The 21,699-nt window shown below is 42.6% G+C and overlaps 1 protein-coding gene across 5 annotated transcripts; it reads left to right on the forward strand.

Annotated features, from left to right (window-relative positions):
• Window positions 1-1,338: 1,338 nt before the first annotated feature.
• On the forward strand, window positions 1,339-19,322 carry LOC101517227 (chitinase-3-like protein 2). Of its 5 annotated transcripts, XM_004581930.3 has the most exons (11): window positions 1,343-1,759; window positions 3,459-3,488; window positions 3,696-3,897; window positions 4,142-4,198; window positions 10,398-10,548; window positions 11,759-11,883; window positions 12,457-12,586; window positions 15,409-15,591; window positions 17,047-17,163; window positions 17,969-18,108; window positions 19,303-19,322. In XM_004581930.3, the coding sequence occupies exons 1-10, from the start codon at window positions 1,720-1,722 to the stop codon at window positions 18,104-18,106; spliced, it is 1,173 nt and encodes a 390-aa protein (XP_004581987.2). In that variant the 5' UTR covers window positions 1,343-1,719; the 3' UTR covers window positions 18,107-18,108; window positions 19,303-19,322. The 5 variants fall into 5 exon arrangements, with proteins under 5 accessions (XP_058516022.1, XP_058516020.1, XP_004581987.2 ...); XM_058660037.1 differs by lacking the exon at window positions 19,303-19,322 and having other exon boundaries at window positions 1,342-1,759; window positions 17,969-18,384; XM_058660038.1 differs by lacking the exon at window positions 19,303-19,322 and having other exon boundaries at window positions 3,459-3,620; window positions 3,730-3,897; window positions 17,969-18,383.
• Window positions 19,323-21,699: the final 2,377 nt, after the last annotated feature.

Raw genomic sequence — 21,699 nt, forward strand, 5'->3', positions numbered from 1 at the left:
AAATCAAATAATATTGGACACGTAAATTCTCCTTCTGTGGGTTTTCTCCTAGAGATAAATTCATACACATATAAAGAACAGATATTTTCAAGAATCTTTCGGTACCAAAAACAAGTAGAAATAATCTGAATGTCTATCAGAAGAAAGTGGTTAAGTAGGTGATAATACGGCCATACAATGGAATTTAATGAAGCCAACAAAAAGAATGAGAAAAATGGGCAATGATTTGGAATGATATCCGTGTTAAGTAGAGGAAAAGGATAGAAAATGAGTTTATTATATTTCTATTTATGCATGAGACTGCATTTCTTCATGGAAAAGCAAGTGGCTGGTGCACTGGACTCATGACTAGAAGGATGTGGTTATCAAAGGAATTTTTTTTTTAACAAAGATTTGTGGGCCCAGCACCGTGGCCTAGCGGCTAAAGTCCTTGCCTTGAACCCACTGGGAACCCATATGGCAGCCAGTTCTAATCCCGGCAGCTCCACTTCCCATCCAGCTCCCTGATTGTGGCCTGGGAAAGCAGTCCAGCATGGCCCAAAGCCGTGGACCCTGCACCCATGTGGGAGACCTGAAAGAGCTCCGGGCTCCTGGCTTTGGAGCTTCTTTAAAGTCACTTATGTGAATACAGTGTCCCAAAATCTTGAACCATCATCTGCTGCTTTCCCAGTAGTATTAGCATGGAGTTGAATAGAAGTGAAGCAGCCAGGACTTTAGCTGGTGCCCATATGAAATCCATCCCCATAAGCAGAGGCTTAGCTTGCTATGCCATGGTGCCAGCCCCAGGAACTTCATTTTTTACTTTCACAAGCCATTTGCAGCTGCCAGTTGATGAAGATGCTTCTGTTCTGTCCTTGCTGCGCTGTAGGTAAGGAAGTTGTATAGTCACTGTAAATTACAAACCCAACTTCGTGTTATAAGACAGGCTCATATTGTCATCATGACTCCAAGTGTGGTACAATGTGGAGTCTGATCCCCTTCCCCAGCCAGGCCTGCTGTACACTGTCACTTGCTCTCATCTTCATTTTCCCTTACAGTAGATGTTCACCCTTAGCCTTTCATTTTGCTAGCATGGTTTCTGAACTAGCTTTGGGCAAGAGGAGAGAGAAGTGGCAAAAAAAAAAAAAAAAAAAGAAAGAAAGAAACGATTTTTACTTAACTGTGGTGAGTTTAACAGGGCTTCTTGCCACCAGTGCCTGGCAAATGCTTCAGCCTGCTGTTGTTCTCTCCTGAAGGTATTTGTGGGTTCTTCAGACCCACCCTCATCTGCATGCACCCTGAAAGCAACACCTTCAGCCACTTCTCTCATCAACCCTTGTGTTCCTGATTCAGTGCTCTAAGCAGCAATCTTTCTCTGCTGAGGGCACATTGTCCTTCCTTGGGCAGAATTTCAAATGAGTCCAGGCCATTTTTCCTCCCTGTGTAGCTTGGAGCTGATGCATAAGCTGCATGCCAGAAGCTCAAGGCTTGAAAAAAGTTCACGGAGCAGGATGAAGCTAGGGCTTCTCAGTGGCTGTGTCCACAGAAATGCTTTTCTGCTGGGTGTGATTGCCCAAGTGTGCACTTCATTGCCTGGAAGTTTCGTAAGATGTAGCTGCAGGGAAGTCCCTAAAACTGCCTGGATTTGTGCTTGTTTCCTTCCAGTTAAAGCAGGCTTTTGAAGCCTCAGGGAATAAGAGGGTCAGAGCATCTGCATCCCAGAAGAAGCTGTTGGGAGATATGGGAACAAGCATCATGGACAAGAGAGCTCTCTGGGCAGGTGAGTGATGCTGAGGGAGGGAGTCCTGATAATTCAGCAGGGCAGTTAGTGAGGAGAGAAGGGAGAGTGCAGACTGTGGAAAAGTGATCTAGCTGCTTTCTTGAGATTGCAATCTCTGTTCACTTCAGTACATTAAAAAAAACTAATCAAGTAAGACAACTGTCGCAGGGGGTGCCATGTAATGCTCCCTGCACAGGCAAGAGAGCAGCAGTGGCCAAAGTCCTCTGCACTCTCAGGACATTTTCTACACGGAGGTGTACTTGCCTGCATTAGGATTGGAGCTCAAAACACAGGGAGGGTAATGCTTTCCCAGTGTCTTAACGTGTGAGTCTTGTGTTGGGAGTCATACCCTTCATGGGCTGTGCTTTGAGTACATTCTAAAGCTTTTAGGGACCCCCCATTTCTCACTTGCAGGATAACTGTTTGTATTCATAGTTTTCTAAACATTACTATGTAATCCTCCCCCCTTTCCCAATTCTAGAAATCAGAGACAAAACTTTGACATTCATAGTGATGAGAATTTGCTAGAAGATGGAGATGAGACTAAATAAATAAACAAGGTGTGTTGACCAGGAAGAGAGGGGTATGTCTGATAGAGAAAGCAGACAACAGTGCCAACTGTATGTCTTTTCCTTTGTTAACACTCTCAAGCCATGAGCAATACACTTAGCTAGAGCCTGTTGGAAGCTCTTCGCCATGGGACCTCAGGAAAGTAGCCAGTAGGGAGGCAATGTATAGGAGAAAATCCTGGAGGAGGGAGTCCTGACAAGCAGAAGTACTAACCAGAATTTTTCTGCCCACTTAAGGAGGGCAAGGAAAATCAGTTTTCTGCCTACCCTGCCCCTTGCCTGGCAGGAATGTGAATGAGCAGGAGAGAACCTGAGCTCTGCAAGGGACACACCCAGCTCCAGCAGCTGTGTGCCTGGTCCTGTTTCCTTTATAACTTCCCTTTTTCTATTTTCAGACCCCAACACTGCATGATGTTCTTAGGCTGGTAGAAACATAGTTAAAAAGAGTCTTGCTCATTAGGAAACATCTCTAAGACTCAAGGTTCTACATTTACTTTCCACTTTGGAGGATGAATTAAGGAGAGAGCAATTTCATGGTCATTCTTACTCCCAAGCAAAGCATGCCACGGAGAAGAGGCTGGGTATGACATCAAAGACACAGGCTTAAAGCACCACCAGTGCCAACTCACACTTCTCCATTCACCCTGCCTTGTTCTGAGAGTTGCTTATACATAAAGAAACCGGTCATTTCCATTTTCCCGCAACAGTTATGTCCCAAGTTATTGCCCTAGATAAATTATTAATAATTGTCCATTTATTTATGGTCCATAATAATTGGACCATAAAGTCTACGGTCACTCTCCCTATAAGAATATTTCATTTCAGACAAGCTCCTGGAGAGCAGGGAAGGCAGAGATGTGATTTTAGCTTTTCTACTACTCTAGACGATGCTTGCCACAGAGTAGGTGACTTAGTAGAACTTTGTTGGATAAGTGAATAACCAGTTTGAAAACTGTCTCAGCCTTGGGGCAGCCAAGGTCAGTAGAGCCACAGCAGCTGTGGCTAGAGAGCTCAGAGGAAGCAAGGCTGTTTCTTGTTTGTAGTCACTCACACAAACACCTCGTCATTGTCTGGGCGGGATGATCCAGATTGGGATCAACAAGCTTTCTCTTTCTGCCCATCCATTACAGGTTTAGTGGTCTCACTGCTTCTCCAGGGAGGTGAGTAGGTCATGAGTCACCACTGCCTGAATCTCCTATCTCTGCTACATGCATTGCTCCCTCCAGTTCTGACACTAACATGTTTATGACTCTGACTGTCCCTTTGTGTACCCATCGTGCTGGCTATCTTGGGTGAGAAACTTGTAGTTTTCTGAACTCCAAGGCAACAACACTTGTGCCTTTTTTGCTTTCTCCATTCTACTTCAGCTTCTGCCTACAAACTGGTTTGCTACTTTACCAGTTGGTCCCAGTACCGGCAGGAACCAGGAAAATTCACCGCTGAGAGCATTGACCCCTTCCTATGCTCTCACCTCATCTATGCATTCGCAAACATCAGTAACAACAAGATCACCATTGACGACAAGAATGCCACAGCGCTTTATCAGGCCATCAGCAGTCTCAAAACCAAGTCAGTGGAATGGGGGTGGGAGCATCTGAGGAGGTCTGGGAGGAAATATGTCAGTTACAACTTGATCTACAACCTACTCTCTCATCTCCATGCACTTCCTTGGGTTATATTCTCTCCTGGTGCCCGATTCCTTCACTGAACTCAGTTGCTAAGCAGCCAGACCCCTAATTGTTCATATTCTTTACATCGGGAATTAATCCCAGGTAGCCAAAAGGGAAATAATCAACTTGCTTTTTAACATTAGGAATCCCAACCTGAAAATCCTCGTGTCCATTGGAGGGTACCTGTTTGGTTCTGAAGGGTAAGACTGCCTCTTTTTTCAAATTTTCATTTTCCCTTGTAATGTCTGGTCATCACCTCTTCCCTGTCTCCTGAAAGGGGTACTGAATTAAACAATGACACATCTCCCCCTTGCTCAGGTGTCAAAATGGATTTATGTTTGTCACAGTAGAGGTACAGCACTAGGTTTCCTGGAGTGTTTGAAGAAATGCACCAGGAACTTAACACAAATTCAGTTCCTGAAAGCCTAGGAGAAACAGGGCTGTGAGCAATATTTTTATTTTTGTAAATATTATAGATAGTAGGGAGATGGTTTTAGTTATGAAATGTGGCTATCTTTTTTTTTTTTTTAATCTTCCATTCATTGAGTCACTCCCCAAGTAGCCATAATGGCCAAAGCTGAGCTGATCTGGGAGCCTCTTCCAGTCTCCCACGCAAGTGTAAGGTCCCAAGGTTTTGGGCTGTCCTCGACTGCTTTCCCAGGCCATAGGCAGGGAGTTGAATGGGAAGCAGGGCTGCTGAGATAAGAACCGACATCTATATGTGATTCGAGCGCATGCAAGGTGACAACTTTAGCTGCTAGGCTACTGCGCTGGGCCTGAAATGTCGTTATTTTAAGCACTTGAGGGTTTGACTTTGCACCATGGAATAGGCTGAATGCATTATTTGCACTTATAAAGTTAACGTTGGTCCATAGCAACCTGTGGATGGTGTTTTCTTGGGTCAGGAGTGAGCAGCAAGATGGCCGAAGAAGAGTAGAACAGCAGAGGAGATGACTTTGCTTGGAAAAGAGTTGCTATAAGGCAAAGCATGCATTGTAAATTACATTTTCCACTCACATGAAAGTGATATCCCATTTATATCAAGAGCTAACAAGGTACAAATACGCAAATACATTGTTTTCAGTATTCAACTTCAGTTAGTCTAATTTTGAATTCCTTCTGCTTCCACTTCTAAAATGCTAACACTTTTAAAAGTTCAGAGTTCTTAATGTCAGCAAAAAGTCTTATTCCGCAGAAATCTGTTCATAAAACCTTTGTATGTGGTTTGTCAGTTAAAGCTAAAAGAGGCAGAGAAGAGAAGCAGGGGTTGAAGTCCTGTGTGGATTTCTGCATACATAATAAAGGAAGAAAAATCAGAATACCTAACTTAGCTGTCACTACGTCACCTCCACCATGAACACCCTTCAATGGTGAACAGGCTTCCAGGGCAACTATCCTTCTTTTTTTTTTTTTTTTTAATAACTATCCTTCTGATTCTCAAATATGCCTTGTTAATACTTGCCTAAATTTTGATGCAATTAAACATGTTTTCACTCATTCATTTTAATTGCATATATTTAATTGCATATATTAATTAATTGAGTGCCCAGTACATGCCAGCTTAATAATTATAAATAGGACTTTGAAGACAGACATATTGATTTGGGTTTTCCTTTTATTTGCAGCTGTATCAAGCTATGCGAATTTAGGAAAGTTTCTTAACAACTCTAAGCCTCTGGTACTGTTTTTAGCTTGTTTGCTTTAACTATTTAATGATGATAACAGAATCTACCTCAGAGTAAAATTATGAAGGCAGGTAATGCAAACAAATTGCCTTGTAGTGTCAATTTGCAATAGGGCTCAGTGATAGCAATAGTCATTACATTAGTATAACTGCCATTACTGGGTGAGTTCGAAGCTCTGTGTCAGGTGCTATGTAGAAAACTAGGATCCATGTCATGCACAGACTCATTTCTAAGGAGTAAATTGGCACAGTTCTATTCAACAGGCACCTCTCCTGAAATCAGGGACATTGGCCCTGAGGCCCAGATGCAATGGCTCTGTCATGGTAAACACTTGGCAATGCAAAACATAACCTGGCAATTGATTTCTACCGTACTTTACAGTAATGACCCAGTTCCTAAGTTTATCTACCACTATTCAGCTGAGACACATACAGTAATCAAAATACCAATTTGATATTGACTGAGACAGACTTAATCCAAGTCTCTAAGTCAGTTCAGGGATGGGAGAGCCAGAAGTGCCATAACGTGGGAAAATACAGAATCGCACTTATGGCTTTGGATGTTGAATGCTACTGGTGGCCCTGGTGTGGCTATCCAGCAACAAACTTCATGTGTTTTGAATCCAGATGAGAGACTCTGAAGATTTGTTTCACGATCCTCCTGTTTGCTACGTTTTCCTTATTCATTCATCTGACGGTGGACACCTGGGTTGATTTCATGTTTTGGCTATTGTGAATAGCCAAATTTGTGTTTCTGTAAGCATAGTGAAGCAGGTATCTCTTTGATAAAATCAATTCATGTCTTTTGAGTATTTGCTACTAGTGGGATTGAAAGATGATATCACAGTTCTATGTCTACTTAAAAAAAAAACTCCATACTGTTTTTCACAAAGGCTGCATTAATTTCAATTCCCATAAACAATATATTAGAGTTTCTCTTCACATTCTCACTAGCAACTGTTGCTCTCGGCCTTTTGGATAATCAGCATCCTGACAGGAATGAAATTATATTTCATGTTTCATTTTATTTTTATCTCTGTACTTACTAAATGATCATGAGCATTTTTCATGGTTTTTTTTTTTGGCCATTTGTGTGTCTTCTTTTGCAAACTGTTAAAATGTTTTGTCCATTTCTTAACTGGATTGGTTGATTTTTGCTTTTGAATTATTTGAGTTGATGATACATTATGGATATTAGTCCTTTGCCAGATAAGTGCTTTTTAAATACTTTTCCCATTCTATTGGATGCTCTTCACTCGACTGGTTATTTTCATTGCTGTGCAGAAATCTCTGGATTTGGTAAAATTCCATTTGTCTAGTTTTACTTTTGTTGCCTGCACTTCAGGGGGTTATGCAAAGAGTAACCACCTCTACCAACATCTTGAAGTGTTTCCCCTATGTTTTCTTTTAGCAGTCTCATAGTTTACAGCCTTACATGTAGATATTTGATCCCTCTTAAGTTGCTTTGTATATAGTGCAAGGTAGGGATCTAGTAATATACATATATAATTATAAATATGCTTTTTTTAAAGATTTATTTTTATTTTTATTGGAAAGTCAAATATACAAAGAGGAGGAGAGAGAGAGAGAGGAAGATCTTCCATCCAATGATTTACTCCCTATGTAGCCACAACGGCCAGAGCTGAGCCAATCCGAAGCCAGGAGCCCAGAGACTCTTCTGGGTCTCCCACGGGGGTGCAGGGTCCCAAAGTTTTGGACTGTCCTCTACTGCTTTCCCAGGCCACAATCAGGGAGCTGGATGGGAAGTGGAGCTGCCGGGCTTAGAACCAGCGCCCATATGGGATCCTGGTGCGTTCAAGGCGAGGACTTTAGCCACTAGGCCACGCCGCCAGGTCCCATACATATGTAATTATATATATACATATAGAAGGACATATATCCCATTTTGCCATGACCGTTAATTAAAAGTATTGTCCTTTCTCCAGTATATGTTCTCAGCAGCTTTGTCAAAAATAAGTTGGAAAAAAAACTAAAAAAAAAAAAAAAAGACAAAACAAAAAAAATAAGTTGGATGTATTGGTGTGAACTAATTTCTTGCCTGCTTATTTCATTCCATTTATCTGTGTGGCAGTCTTTATGCCAGTGCCATAGGGTTTTTTTTTTTGTTTTGTTTTGTTTTAAACTTTTTTTTTATTAATTACATTGCATTATGTGACAGTTTCATAGGCTCTGGGTTTCCCCCAACCCCTCCCCATGCCATTCCGCCATGGTGGATTCTTCCACCTTGCTGCAGTATTAACAGCTCAAATTCAATCAAGATTCTTTCTTTGCAAACTTATACCAAGCATAGAGTCCAGCATCTTATTGTCCAGATAAGTTGAGCAGTTTCTTGGTGTGACCATCTCTGGTCTGAAGGTAGAGCCGGCAGAATATCATCCCAATCAATTAAGAGTCCCAACATAACATCAACAACAATTTACAACATTATGGAATTGACATGGTTTTGAGTAACCAATATGTTAAAAAAAATGCAAGTTCTTAGGCACATCCTGTGATTCGTTCATTGATAATTCAATTTTAGTTTATATACAGAACCAGCTGCTATACCCCTTAAAATGGCTATAGGGTACTATTCAGCTGTCTTGTGTCTATTTTCATTTTAGTATTTAGCCATTTATAGTGTTGAAGCATAATTTTGCTGAACTTGGCAGATTTTAGGATAATCTAAACTGGCTTATAATTCTAACAAGACATTTGTCGACAATTAAGATGCAGAACATATCCCAACCGCCAAGGAGGCCATGGGGAATTGGATGCCCTCGGAGGCCGAGTACTCTGAGGTCACCCACCCCAGCCGGAGATTCTGCAGGGGATGGAAGAAATCCAAACACTACCGTGCAGAAACCAACGTCATCGGAATGACAACCAGAAGCCCTGAGCGGTCCGCAGAAACAGAAGAACAATAAACGTCCTTCGGGACCAGGGAGGACAGCTTTCTCTGGTCCGAGCCTGGCTCCACCTCTGGACCCCCGCCCTCCCTCGCATTGACCATCGGGATCGCTCCGGAAACCCCTCACAGCAAACAAACAAACAAAGTAAAAAAAAAAAACCTAGAATAAATAGACAAACAACAACAAGTAAAGCTTAGAATCAGACAGGAAAGAGCTAGTGTGGATTTACTCATACCTCACTAGGTGGGACACAAAGATTAGTCACTGCTCACCATGGTATTGAAGATTTCTCTGCACACACCTCCTAAAAAAATGTTCTGCACCTTAATTGTCGACAAATGTCTTGTTAGAATTATACGCCATGTGGTTTTAATAGCCTTACTTATACTTTGGTTTGAAATCAAGTATTTTCTGCCTCCCATTTGTTTTTGTTTGTTTGTGTGTTGCTAAGGACTACTTTGACTATTCTTCATCTTTTGTAATTCTATATGAATTTTAGGATTTTTTTTCCGATTCTATAAAGAATATCATTAGTACTTTGGGAGAGAATAATTGAAGCCATAGATTATTTTAGGTAACATATTTCATTATATATTAATTCTTCCAACTCATGAGTAAAGAATATGCTTCTGTTTCTGTGTGTGTCCTTGATTTTTCCATCAATTTTTAAAAATCGTCTTTCACTTCTATACCCTAAATGCTTCATTTTTGTAGCTATTATGAATGGTATTTCTTTTCTGGCTTCTCTTTCAGTGAGATCATCATTACTGTATAAAAATGCTATATTGTTTGTAAGCTGATCTTATAATCTACAACTTTACTAAATTGGTTTATCAGCTCAACAGCTTTTTGGTGGAGTGTTTAGCATTATGTGTGAACAATATCTCATTTGCAACCAGGGATCTTTACTTTTTTTTTTTTCAATTTCAGTGCCTTTCATGGGGTTTCCCTAAATGTAATCATTTTGAGGCACATTAAGTATGCTTAGTTCCCTCAATCCCAACTTAGGGTTAGCCAGACTGAAACCTAGAAGTCTGGTTAGTAGCAAAACATTCACCAGAATGTATTCTGACCTGGGACGTGAACCCTTAGTTTACCACACTGCATGCTACAGGTTGCTTTTCCAAAGGTATAAGGCAACCAAAGCTGGACAATGTTTAAAGATATAGTTTACCCAGGAATAATGACAGTAGGAGAAAAGGGCTGGGATGAATTCTGACTATAGCAAAAGCAAGAGATTGATAGCCAAGAAGCAAGTGTCAGAGATTGATGGGTAGGAAATGGGATAAGGAAATAGGACTACGAGAGTCTTGCTAACCTGACCCATTAGGATTTCTTATTATTACTTTGCAAAAGGCAGGCTAAGATGATCAGAGGGATGGTCAAAAGTGGAAATTTGGATAAAATTTTGAAGGTGATCAGATACCAAGATTTCCCACTAAACCGACGCTGCAAGATTCCTGTTAAAACCAGAATCTTTGAAGATAAACAGCCAATGGTCAAGATGGAGCTGAGCAGAGGGCTCAGAGGAGCTTTCTGAAGTCAGACCAAGGAGAATCTTCCTCCAAGGCAGCTCCATTACTTTGCATGGAGGTCTGCAGATCTCCTAATCCCCCCTCTGCTTCCCACCCCCTTTGTGACTGGGTCAATTTTTTGGCCCATAGTCTTTCTTCCTCTCACTTGCTCCAATAGGAGCAGGGATTGGGAGAGGGAGAGACTGTCTCAGAATTCTTGTAGAAAAATGTGTTCCACTATGGGTATTCCTTGTTCTTTCTGAAAAACATCTGCATTGCTTCTACCCAGGTTCCACCCTATGGCTGATTCTCCTAATTCACAATCAGCATTTATTGCTTCTGTGATATCATTTCTGAGGAACCATGACTTTGATGGCCTGGATGTCGACTGGATCTATCCAGATTTGAAAGACAAAATTCGTTTCACTGCATTGATTCATGTGAGTTAGAATCCTTGTTACACTTACACTCAATGGTTTTATTTTAAGATTTATTTTATTTTTAATTGAAAAATCAGATATATAGAAAGGAGAAGAGACAGAGGAAGAGATCTTGTGTACAATAATTCACTCCCCAAGTGGCCACAATGGCCAGAGCTGAGCCGATCCGAAGCCAGAAGCCAGGAGCCTTTTTGGGTTGCCCACGCAGGTGCAGAGTCCCAAGGCTGTGCTCGACTGCTTTCCCAGGCCACAGGCAGTGAGCTGGATGGGAAGCAGAGCTGCTAGAATTAGAACTGGCATCTATATGAGATCCCGGCATGTGCAAGGAGAGAACTTTAGCCACTAGGCTACTGCGCCAGGTCCACACTCAATGTTTTTGTTTTGTTTTGTTTTTGTTTTTTTTTTTTAAAGATTTATTCATTTTATTACAGCCAGATATACACAGAGGAGGAGAGACAGAGAGGAAGATCTTCCGTCCAATGATTCACTCCCCAAGTGAGCCGCAACGGGCTGATGCGCGCCGATCCGATGCCGGGAACCAGGAACCTCTTCCAGGTCTCCCACGCGGGTGCAGGGTCCCAAAGCATTGGGCCGTCCTCAACTGCTTTCCCAGGCCACAAGCAGGGAGCTGGATGGGAAGTGGAGCTGCCGGGATTAGAACCGGCGCCCATATGGGATCCCGGGGCTTTCAAGGCGAGGACTTTAGCCGCTAGACCACGCCGCCGGGCCCCACACTCAATGTTTTTAATGTGACAAACTCATGACCACATTGGCAGACAAAAAGGGGCAGTTAAGATGGGTTGGGAGGCACAGCTTGGGCCTTTCAGAAGCCCCCACTGACAGGAAAAAAAACCTCTGTTTCTAGTGTAGGGCAGGAACAGCATCCAACAGAGCTCCGTATGCAGTGAACAAGTAACACCAAAGCAAAGCAATACCCATGTAAGAGTACAGGATTGTACAATTTCCTGTGCACTGATAACATTACAGAAAATGCTATTAGATGGCTCAGAAAACCTATCAGGAGGAAGCACAGATAGTTCTTTCCTGAGTGCAGAGAGGCTGGGGTCTTCCTGCCAACTGTGGAGACATCCGGAGCATATGCAGCTTGAGATAGCCCCATGTGGGTTAGGCAGGAAAGGGTTGACCTCAGATGTTCAGTGTTGTGCTGTGGGAGGAAAAGTCTGACACCTTGTTTTCTTGCTTTTCATAGGAATTAGCAGAAGCCTTTCAGAAAGAGTTCGCCAATACTAACAAAGAAAGGCTTCTCTTGACTGCAGGCGTGGCAGCGTGGAGGCAGATGATTGATAACAGCTATCAGATTGAAAAACTGGCCAAGTGAGTATATCAGCATGCTTCCCCAGGTCCATGCATTTCATGTGTTGGTATGTCTAAGGAATAAGGGGAAGAAGCAGACAGGCATGGTCACTGTCAACCCTGTAGCACAGCCAGGACTGTCTTCTGTTTCACAGCTTTCAATCCTAATAATATGCAAAATCCTCCTGGAACTGCTGCCATGGCACAGTAGGCTTAGCCTCTGCCTGTGGCACCAGCATCCCAGAGGGCTGCTGGTTCATTTCCCAGCACCTCTACTTCTGATCCAGCTTCGTGCTTATGACCTCTGAAAGCGAAGGAGGATGACTCAAGTCCCTGGACACCTGTACTCACATGGGAGATCTGGAGGAAACTCCCGGCTCTTAGCTTTGGGTCGGCTCATCTCTGACTATTGTGGCCATTGGGGGAGTGAAATAGCCAGCAGATGAAAAGCCTTTCTCTATCTCTCCTCTCTGTAACTGTCTTTTAAATAAAAGTAAAATTTAAATTAAAAATTAAAACAAAACCCCCCAGAATATATAGGATAGATTCTACCTTTGCTCACCCTAAAATTTCTTCCTTGCTTCTGATGTTTAGAGACTTGGATTTCATCAACCTCCTGTCCTTTGACTTCCATGGGTTTTGGGAAAGGCCTCTAGTCACAGGCCACAACAGTCCTCTGAGGAAGGGGTATCGAGACCGGGGGATGAGCTCCTACCTCAATGTGGTGAGTGATACACAGAACGTTCAGGGGGACATTGGCTCTTGTCCAGCACATCTGGAGTTACTCCTGAGTTGATGGAAGCAGCAGCCATAAGTCCAAGAGCAGATTGTGAGTGCAGGGAAATGCTTTGGCTAGAAACCAGGAAAATGCCACCTGGAAGCTGTCAGAACTGATGGTTCATGTGCCTGAGCTCTGTTTTTGGACATCATCCATCCAAGTCTTTTCTCAAGTTTTCATTTTTGGTATACTTTACACCTGCATGTGCATCAAACCTGTACCTTCCTTTGTCTATTCACAGTCCTTATTTAACATGATCTTCAAAACAACCCCCTGAGACTGTCCAAGCAGGAGGCACGGCTGACATGTCTTAGTGATGAAATGGAAGCCTAGCAAATGTAATGATTGATCAAAGATATGCTGATATGAAAGTCATGAAAAGTTGGAAATGTGAAGTGTAAGAAAAAATATTGCTGTTGCTATTCTGGTACATATATGAGAATGTATATTCCTAAAATTTGAGGAGAGAAAATGTGGTTTGGGATGTATGTTTTCAGGCCTTTATTTTTAGCCGCTAGGCTTTTTTTTTTTAAGAGATTTATTTATTTTATTACAAAGTCAGATATACAGAGAGGAGGACAGACAGAGAGGAAGATCTTCCGTCCGATGATCCACTCCCCAAGTGAGCCGCAACGGCCAGTGCTGTGCCGATCTGAAGCCAGGAACGAGGAAGCTCCTCCAGGTCTCCCACGCGGGTGCAGTGTCCCAATGCATTGGGCCGTCCTCAACTGCTTTCCCAGGCCACAGGTAGGGAACTGGATGGGAAGTGGAGCTGCCGAGACTAGAACCGGCGCCCATATGGGATCCTGGGGCGTTCAAGGCGAGGACTTTAGCTGCTAGGCCACGCCGCCGGGCCCCAGGCCTTTGTTTTTATTTTTTATTTATTTATTTTTTTTAAGGTCACAATGTTTTTTATTGTCTGTGAAGATAAATACATAGAGTGCAAAAATGTAATCTCTTTTTTTTGTTTTTTTTGAGGTTAATGTTTCTTCTTTATATTTTTTCTTTTCTTTTTTTAAATTAATTTTTAATAATCTTAGTTGATTAGGGAACAAAGTGTCAAGGGCTACAGGGTGAAAGTGGGTAATACCATTGTTTCCACATCAATATCATTTTTCCCTGTATCTGGGGTCAGGGAAAAAAACAAAGGGAAAAGCCCCACCCAACCTCCCATCCATCCCAGATCCCCAACGGGAGGCGCGCTCTGAGGGTCCTGCTCATACAGTTTTGATAGTTCCTCAGTTCTGGATTGCTGCCAATCTCTCAGTTCCAATCACAATGAATCCTATTCAGAATCCACTGGCTGACAGTCTCTTCATGGTTGGGGTTCTAAGATCAGCAGTTCAGTTGGAGGGATCTCCAAAGAAACTTCATCTGAGATGATCCCAGGCCTGATTCTTGCACAAGTTTGCTAGTACAGAGTCCGACAGCGTCCGTCACATGCTCATGCTGGTCGTTGGGATTGCTGGGTCCGTTCTGTTTCCAGCCCTGTCTTCTTCGTGAACCAACCAGTGTTGTAGTCCAGTTCAATCCTGCCCACTTCATACTCGGTCCTCACGCAAACTGATTGGAGCTGCAGCCTGGTTGGGGCGACTCCCCATAACCCCCACCAGTTCTGCCCCCTACCCTGGTTCCCATGCTTGCCAGTACGCACTGCAGGCTTGTCAAGTCTGTCCCACATCCTGTTTAGCTCTCGCACGTGTCGATGGGCATTGAAGCCCAGCTCAACCTAACCAACCTACTATCCAGCCCACACACCTACTGGCAGGTGCCCTTCTGTACAGCCACCCCTGCCCCTGTCCTGGTGTTCGTGCTGTCCAATGAGCAGGCCTTTGTTTTTAAAGGTACAAAATCATAAGTACAAAAGCAACTAAAAAAATCATTAGTCTATCACTAGATTTCTGGATTTCCAGCTTGAAGTTTTCCTGGGACTCTACACAACTGACTTACATTTGCCCTCTTCAGTTCTTCCCCTTTGTCAGCTATATTTAATTTTAATAATGTTTATGTAATTGAAAGAGATGCACACCCATGTGGGCATTTGCTTAGGGTGGGGAGGGTCGAGGTATGGAGGAAGGTGGGCGCAGCAACTGTTCACGTCCTCTTTTTTTTTTTCTCCTGTGTCTGAAGTGGGGAAAGGTGAAGGAGCCATTCCTTGCTGTCAAACTACATCTGCACTCTGGGACAAGGGAGGGTCTTTTGATGACACCTTAGACTCCAGTGTGAGGAAGAAGCTTTTAAGGGTGCTACTTGAATGGTTTTGATAATTCTGAGGCATTTTTTTTACTTCATTGCAGAAGGGTTGAGAAAATATTTCCAAGGTCTATTGGCTGTCTTATTTTATCCTGGAGGATGGGAAGGCCCAAAGGTGCCTCTTCCCTGCAATCCCCTTGGGTCCAAGTTGCTGCAAGGCCTTGCAGACACAGTTCTGGCCGTTACTCCTGTCAGTAACACTGTAGACATATTTTATAGGCAACTGGCTCAAAAATGGAAGAAGGAGGACAAGAATCCTGATTTGGTCTTTTCTAGGTCTCTTGTCTCATTTCTCTTGTGACCTATTTTCAAGTTCTCTTTTACAACTTGAAAAAGAAAGCAAACTTCTAGCTGCTGAAGGAGATTGGATGTGTTACATTTGTGGGCCTATCTGTGCCCAGATATACAAGGAGACATCAAGGAGTCATCTCTATGAAGTTTTGGAAGGAGGCTGAGAAAAGCTTGGCCCCTTTCTTTACTCATGCCCTGGGTTTCAATCTCTCTTTCCCTTCTAGGAATATGCTCTTGGATACTGGGCACACAAGCTCATGCCCACAGAGAAGATAATCATGGGAATCCCCACGTATGGACGCTCTTTCACATTGGCCTCTGCAGACACTGCTGTTGGGGCCTCTGCCTCCGGTCCTGGAGCCCCTGGTCCCATCACTGGGTCATCAGGCATCCTAGCTTATTATGAGGTACCTGCCATGCCCAAAATGGGCTTCGCAGTCAATGAGGCAATAACAGAGCAATTGTTACTGAGATATTATGAGGGGAGAAGTGGGATACAGAATATTCTTGGAACACACAAGAGAAATTCTTAATTCTGGGGAGAGGTCTGGGAATACTTCTTGGAGGAAGTGCAATAAGCTGCAGAGAATGCGGAAGGGTATTGAAAAGGTATATATGATTGGAAAAGGGATACTGTCCCAGTTCTTGACTTGAGTAAGTAGGTGCCTAACAATGCATTTACAGAGGTGAGAAAAGACGAAGCCTGACCCATCCTCTTCAGTATGTGTATGTCGTGAGTCCGTGCTGAGTGAACTTGACATGCACTATGATACATGATCAGGGTAAAGTTTCCCCTCACCGCGCCCCCCCCCCCGCCAGCTCATAGAGAACTATGGATTCACCATCAGTTAAGTTGGCAAGGGGCAAAGCACATGACTCATCATTAGACTCCTCATTGACTCTCAGGACGTCTGACAGACTGGGGGTGGGTAAGAAGGTGACCCATGCTTGGATAGTTCTACGTCAGTGGCAACAACATTCCTAATGTAAAAGCTAGGAAGCCCATTACTCAGAATCTGCTGGTAGGATGTTGATATGGACCACTGGAAAGACATGCAGTTCCCATCTCATGGGCAATTTAATTGGATTATCTAATTTGTCACCAAAGGTCATTATAAATTTTTATTAAAAGCTGATTTTTTAAAAATATGCAACTTTAATTTTCTGCTTTCACTGAGGTGAATGTGAATATAGAAAACCCCCAAAGTGTATATAATCAAGAATGCATTTTCTATATGATGTTGAGCCTTTTTCCCCCCCACTAGCGGTTTATTTTTTTATCAGCTCTTACTTATGTTAATAGAATGCAAAAGCTGCTGGTAATAGCAGAGGAAATTCCAGGACAGGACATATGGGAAAGGGAGAGGGGGTAGGGGAAAAATAATGAGATTGAATTAGGGATAACTACAAGGTGCAGAATAATGGTGATGGTCATCAGAGTAACACACATTTGCAGAGCACTTCACTATTTTCCAAATGTGGTAATATACACAGTATCAGTTAATTTGATCCCAGCAATGATAATATAAAAAATGTGTGTAGATAGCATGATTATGATTATTTATGTTTTGCACATGAGGAAACGGGAAGGTTAACTAGTCAATACCGGTATCTAATCTAAAACTTGGTATTTTCTAACTGATTGTTTTGGATAGCTCTTCCTAATGAGATCTTAGCACAAAGAGTTCTCAGCAGTTCATCCTGAACCATCCATTCTGTACAGTGTATCATATAGTTTCTCTCCCAGTCTGATCCCTGAGATGATTTTGTTATTTCACCAAATCCTTAGTCTGCCAAATCTACCCTATTGAGTCTCAAGAGAAATCTGTTACTGACCGTCTTGTTTACCATTTCCTCATCAGATCTGCCAATTCCTACAAGGAGCCAAGATCACAAGGCTCCAGGATCAGCAGGTTCCTTATGCAGTCAAGGGCAACCAGTGGGTGGGCTACGATGACGTGGAGAGTGTGAAGAACAAGGTAGGTAGCTAAAAGGGACAGGAAAGAGAAAGGTGCTCTCTTGGATGGGAAACAAGAATGTGTGGCAAAGTTCCTCCAAACCTTAATTTCAAAATGGAGGAGCTTCTGGGACCCCCTACTTCAGGATTGTACCCAAGGCTCCACTATAGCCCAGGTTTATATATCTGAGCATCCTGTGGTACACACAGAAAGGTAATAAGGATGCAAGCAAAGTTGAGAGTAAGTAGAGAAGTAAAGGTGAAAAGGAAGAAGAGAAAGTAAAGGGAATAAAAGAAACCTTGGTGCCTACATGGTTGTCAGTTCTCTCAGGATAAACCCTTCAGTCCTTCTCATGGCTTGTTCATCTAATGGGCTCCAGATTTCTGTACATAGCAATCCACAGACCTTGGCGTTTGTTTTCCTTAAGGCTCAGGAAAGGAAGAAGAAATTAGTGCAATTGACAACACCAGGGTGTGTTGGATTTTTTTTTTTTTTTTTGGTTGGTTGGTTGGTTGGTTTTGTTTTTTTGCTTGTTCATTTTGCTTTTACTAAAATCTTCTTAGTCTCTGCTGTATCCAGCAGAGCTTTCACAACCTCCAAGAATACTGAACCTAGAGAGTGTTGACTCCATGAACCAGACGAGAGCTTCTTAGTAGGTTGTGGCCCTTTGCAGGATCTCTCTGAGCCATCTTTTCCTGCAGGGATTCTCTAACATTGTACAATCCATCTACTGCTGCCTTCTAAGCTTGAACCCTCATTTGAACCTGACTTAGTCATGGGTATTTAAAGGTCTCTTCTGATTTCTGTCCTTCTGTGCCTCCCACAGGTTCAGTTCTTAAAGAATTTAAACATGGGAGGGGCCACGATCTGGTCCATTGACATGGATGACTTCACTGGCACATCCTGCAACCAAGGCCCCTTTCCCCTTGTCCAAGCTGTGAAGAGAAGCCTTGACTCCCTGTGAAGGTAACAGAGCCTGGGGTTAGGGTTGGACATGGGCAAAGAACTAGAAAGAATAGGAATAAGATGCTGAGGCAGATCATCTTCACATATGTGGACTGACCTTTCTTCAGGTGCCATTGCATTTTCTGCTGTTTCCTTATTGTGTGGGCAGAATCTATCCTTTGGTCAGCTTCCCATCATTTTTTAGAATAGCAATAATTTTCAGGACAGGCATTTACCCTAGACTCTTATTAACTTGCCTGATCTCATGCTGAAGTGATTGGGTTTAGTGTCTGGTTCCAGCTCCTGCTGGTGCAGGCATTGGAAAACAGCAGCACTGTCTCTTTATTTGTTGAATTTTTACCTCTCATGTGGGAGAGCTTGGCTGAATTCCTGACTACCAGCTTTGGTGTGGCCAAGTCCTAGTCATTGCAAGCATTTGCTGAGTGAGACAATGTATGGGACTGCTCTACCTGCCACTTGTATCTCTGAATTAAATTACACTTGGTCTTAGTCAAAAGGCTAAGAGGCGACCTCTTTTTGAATTAAATTTTTAAAACAAGAATTATTTGGCTGCCATTTACTGAGCTGTGGGCTCTATTTATTCATATAGTGGAAATAAATATTGATTTCATTACAATTCTTGGCTACAAAGACATTGGCCTCAACTACAAAAAGATCAGCATCTCTTGATTGCCTAAATCTGAATCAATTTGGTCCCATTCCTTCAACTCACTGGACTGATGAGAAGTCCAATGTTGGTCATTTTCTAATGCCCTGATCCTTGACTACAGCTAATCTTACCTAGTCTAGATGTTTCAAAGGTTCCATGGTCATAGTTGATATGCTCCTGCCCAAGGTTATCTGCTATGCTAAAATCTGCTGGCTTTGCTTCTGCTTCATTTGTGGTCCCCAGCCTCCCTAGGTAAATTGGATGTCCTCTTGGGAAGGTGAAGCCCATTGATGACCAACCATCCATGCTGAGATCCACTGGTTCCAGGGCAGAGGGTGGAGTAAAGAGCAGCTGACAAAGGCTTACTGTAAACAGTGAGGAGGAATGGCCATACTGTCTTGGAACAGGATCCAGAACTATTTGAACACTCTTGGCTATTTGATTGGGCAGCACTCTACTAGCTCTGAGCATCAATGATTTAGTAACTTGGTACAGACCTAAGGTTACCAGGCTGGGATTTGAAGTATTCTTTCTTTTATCTCCAGGCTCAGCTCACAGCTGAAAAGGCAAGGTGATCCTGCTGTCTACTCCCTTTCCAGAACATCTATAATGAGATTGCCCTTGTGGACTGGCTTCTAGATCTCACAGTGCTAAGCTTTTTTTGACTTTCTGTCAGACCTTGGATGGGCCAAGCTCTGTTTTCCTGCAGCAGTTAACTGGCTGGCCAGAGGTCCAATAAAATGAAATTCACTTTCCTGCAACAAATGTGCCCTAGCAAATTTGTGCAGCCCTTGACCAACTGATGTTAGACTGTCCTGTCCTGCTACAAGGGCTGCACATTCATGTATAAATATTAGAGAGCTTACTTTGTGTGACAATATGACTAACATTCCTTCATTTTTAAATATATCTTCACAATGGCCTAAAAAATAAAGTTCATAATGAGAATTCTCAGACACCAGTGATTCAGCCCATGTTTTGGTTCCCAGAGCACAGACAGTCCCCTCTCTCCCCACCCTAAGTCTTTCTTACAGAGCAGGGCCCTCATATACACACATGTGGACATCTCGGGCTTTGCATCCAAGCTTCAGCCATACCATCTCTTCACTTCCTAAAATACACACATAAGGGTCTCTGAGCTGGGTGTCTCATACCAGCTTTGGGGGCCATCCCCCCATGATGATGGGCCATTGGAAAAGGACTTGGCAGGCTCTGAAAGTGAACAGAAGCAATGGGGCCACTTGAGCAGGAATCTGGGTATCAGAATCATGCTTTCTTTTTTTTTTTTTTTTTTTAAAATATTCATTTATTCATTAATTACATTGCATTACATGACACAATTTCATAGGTACTGGGATTCCCCCCCTTCACCCCAAACCCTTCCCCCCTCATGAATTCCAGAATCATGCTTTCTAGGAGGGAAGATGTGAGCTCCAGGAAGATGTGTCTCTCACCCTGCAATCACCTCTGCTCATGCAGAGGAGTACAGGTGCAAGAGGCTCAGAGTCAGTCTCTTTGGAAACAGGCTAAGCAACCTCTGGCCTGTGGATCAAATCTTGCTCACAGGTTTTTTAAATAAGATTTTTCTGGAACCCAGCTATGTTCCATTTCTTTACATTTGATTTGTTGTGTTTGGTATTTAGGATGTGTCTGTAGCTGTTTTCTCTCTGCAGTGGTCGAATTGCAGAGTTACAGCACGGATGGTACATTGTGCAAAGCCTGGAATATCTAGCATTCAGTTCTTTACAGGAAAGTTTGCCAGCGTTTTCTCTAAAGCATGGTACTCACAGCAGGAAACCAGTTGCACTGGATTAAGTTAGAGTCAGACAAATTAAGATACACTGTTTCCCCCACTTTCTCTTTTCTGTTCCATTCATTTGCTCTAGAAAAAAGAGTTATTTTTATTCTAATATCTAAACAACACTTTGATGCACAGATATAATATTAATGGTTTTGAAGTATGATGCATTATCCCAATTTTGAGGTGCACTAACTGAGGCTCACCTGAAGCATTTATCTGAAATGTAATGGTAACTAGTTTGACTCTCAGAATGTGATGACAGCAGAATCTGTGGGTGAGGGATGGGGGCACAACTAGAAGGAACTGCATGATCTGAAGGGAAATAGGATGGAAATACCTAGGGACTTTTCCAAAACTGCTTTTAGATTTACAAATGGTCAACAGATATTTGTTGTACAGATGGTCAACAGGTGTATGAAAAGCACTCAGCATCATTAGTCCTCAAAGAAATGGTAATCAAAAATGATCTGTCACTTGAACATGACCCCAGTTAGATCAACTCTTACAAGAAGAGGAAGTGTAAGTGTTAGTTTGGTAATAGACATATGAAAAGGTGCTCAGGCTCCCTAGCCATCAGGAAGACACAAATGAAAACCACATTGAGAAACCACCTAACCCCAGTGAGACTGGCCTACATTCAGAACTCTAATAACAACACCTGCTGGCATGCATGTGGGGAGAAAGGTACCCGTCTTCACTGCAGGTGGTAGTGTAGGCTGGTACAACCACTATGGGGATCAGTATGAACAATGCTTAGAGAATTGTAAATAAATTTGCCAAATGACACAGCTATCCCACTCCTAGGAATATACCCAAAGGAATGAAAACTGCATATGAGAAGGCGATCTGTAATCCTGTGTTTACAGCTGCTCAATCTACTATAGCAAAGACATGGAAACAATCCAGATACCCATCCAAAGAGGAGTGGTTAAAGAAACTGTGGTACATCTACTCCATGGAATATCACACAGCCATTAAAAAGAATGAAATCATACCATTTACAACTAGATGGTCCCAACTAGAGATCATCATGCTCGGTGAAATAAACCCAAAAGGACAAATACCATATATTCTCTCCAGTATAAGGAAGCCATCATGCAAATTACACTTTCATGTTTTCTTTTTGTCACCCATGCGTTGG

Source organism: Ochotona princeps, chromosome 2 (assembly GCF_030435755.1).
Source record: "Ochotona princeps isolate mOchPri1 chromosome 2, mOchPri1.hap1, whole genome shotgun sequence".
Lineage (NCBI taxonomy): Eukaryota > Metazoa > Chordata > Mammalia > Lagomorpha > Ochotonidae > Ochotona > Ochotona princeps.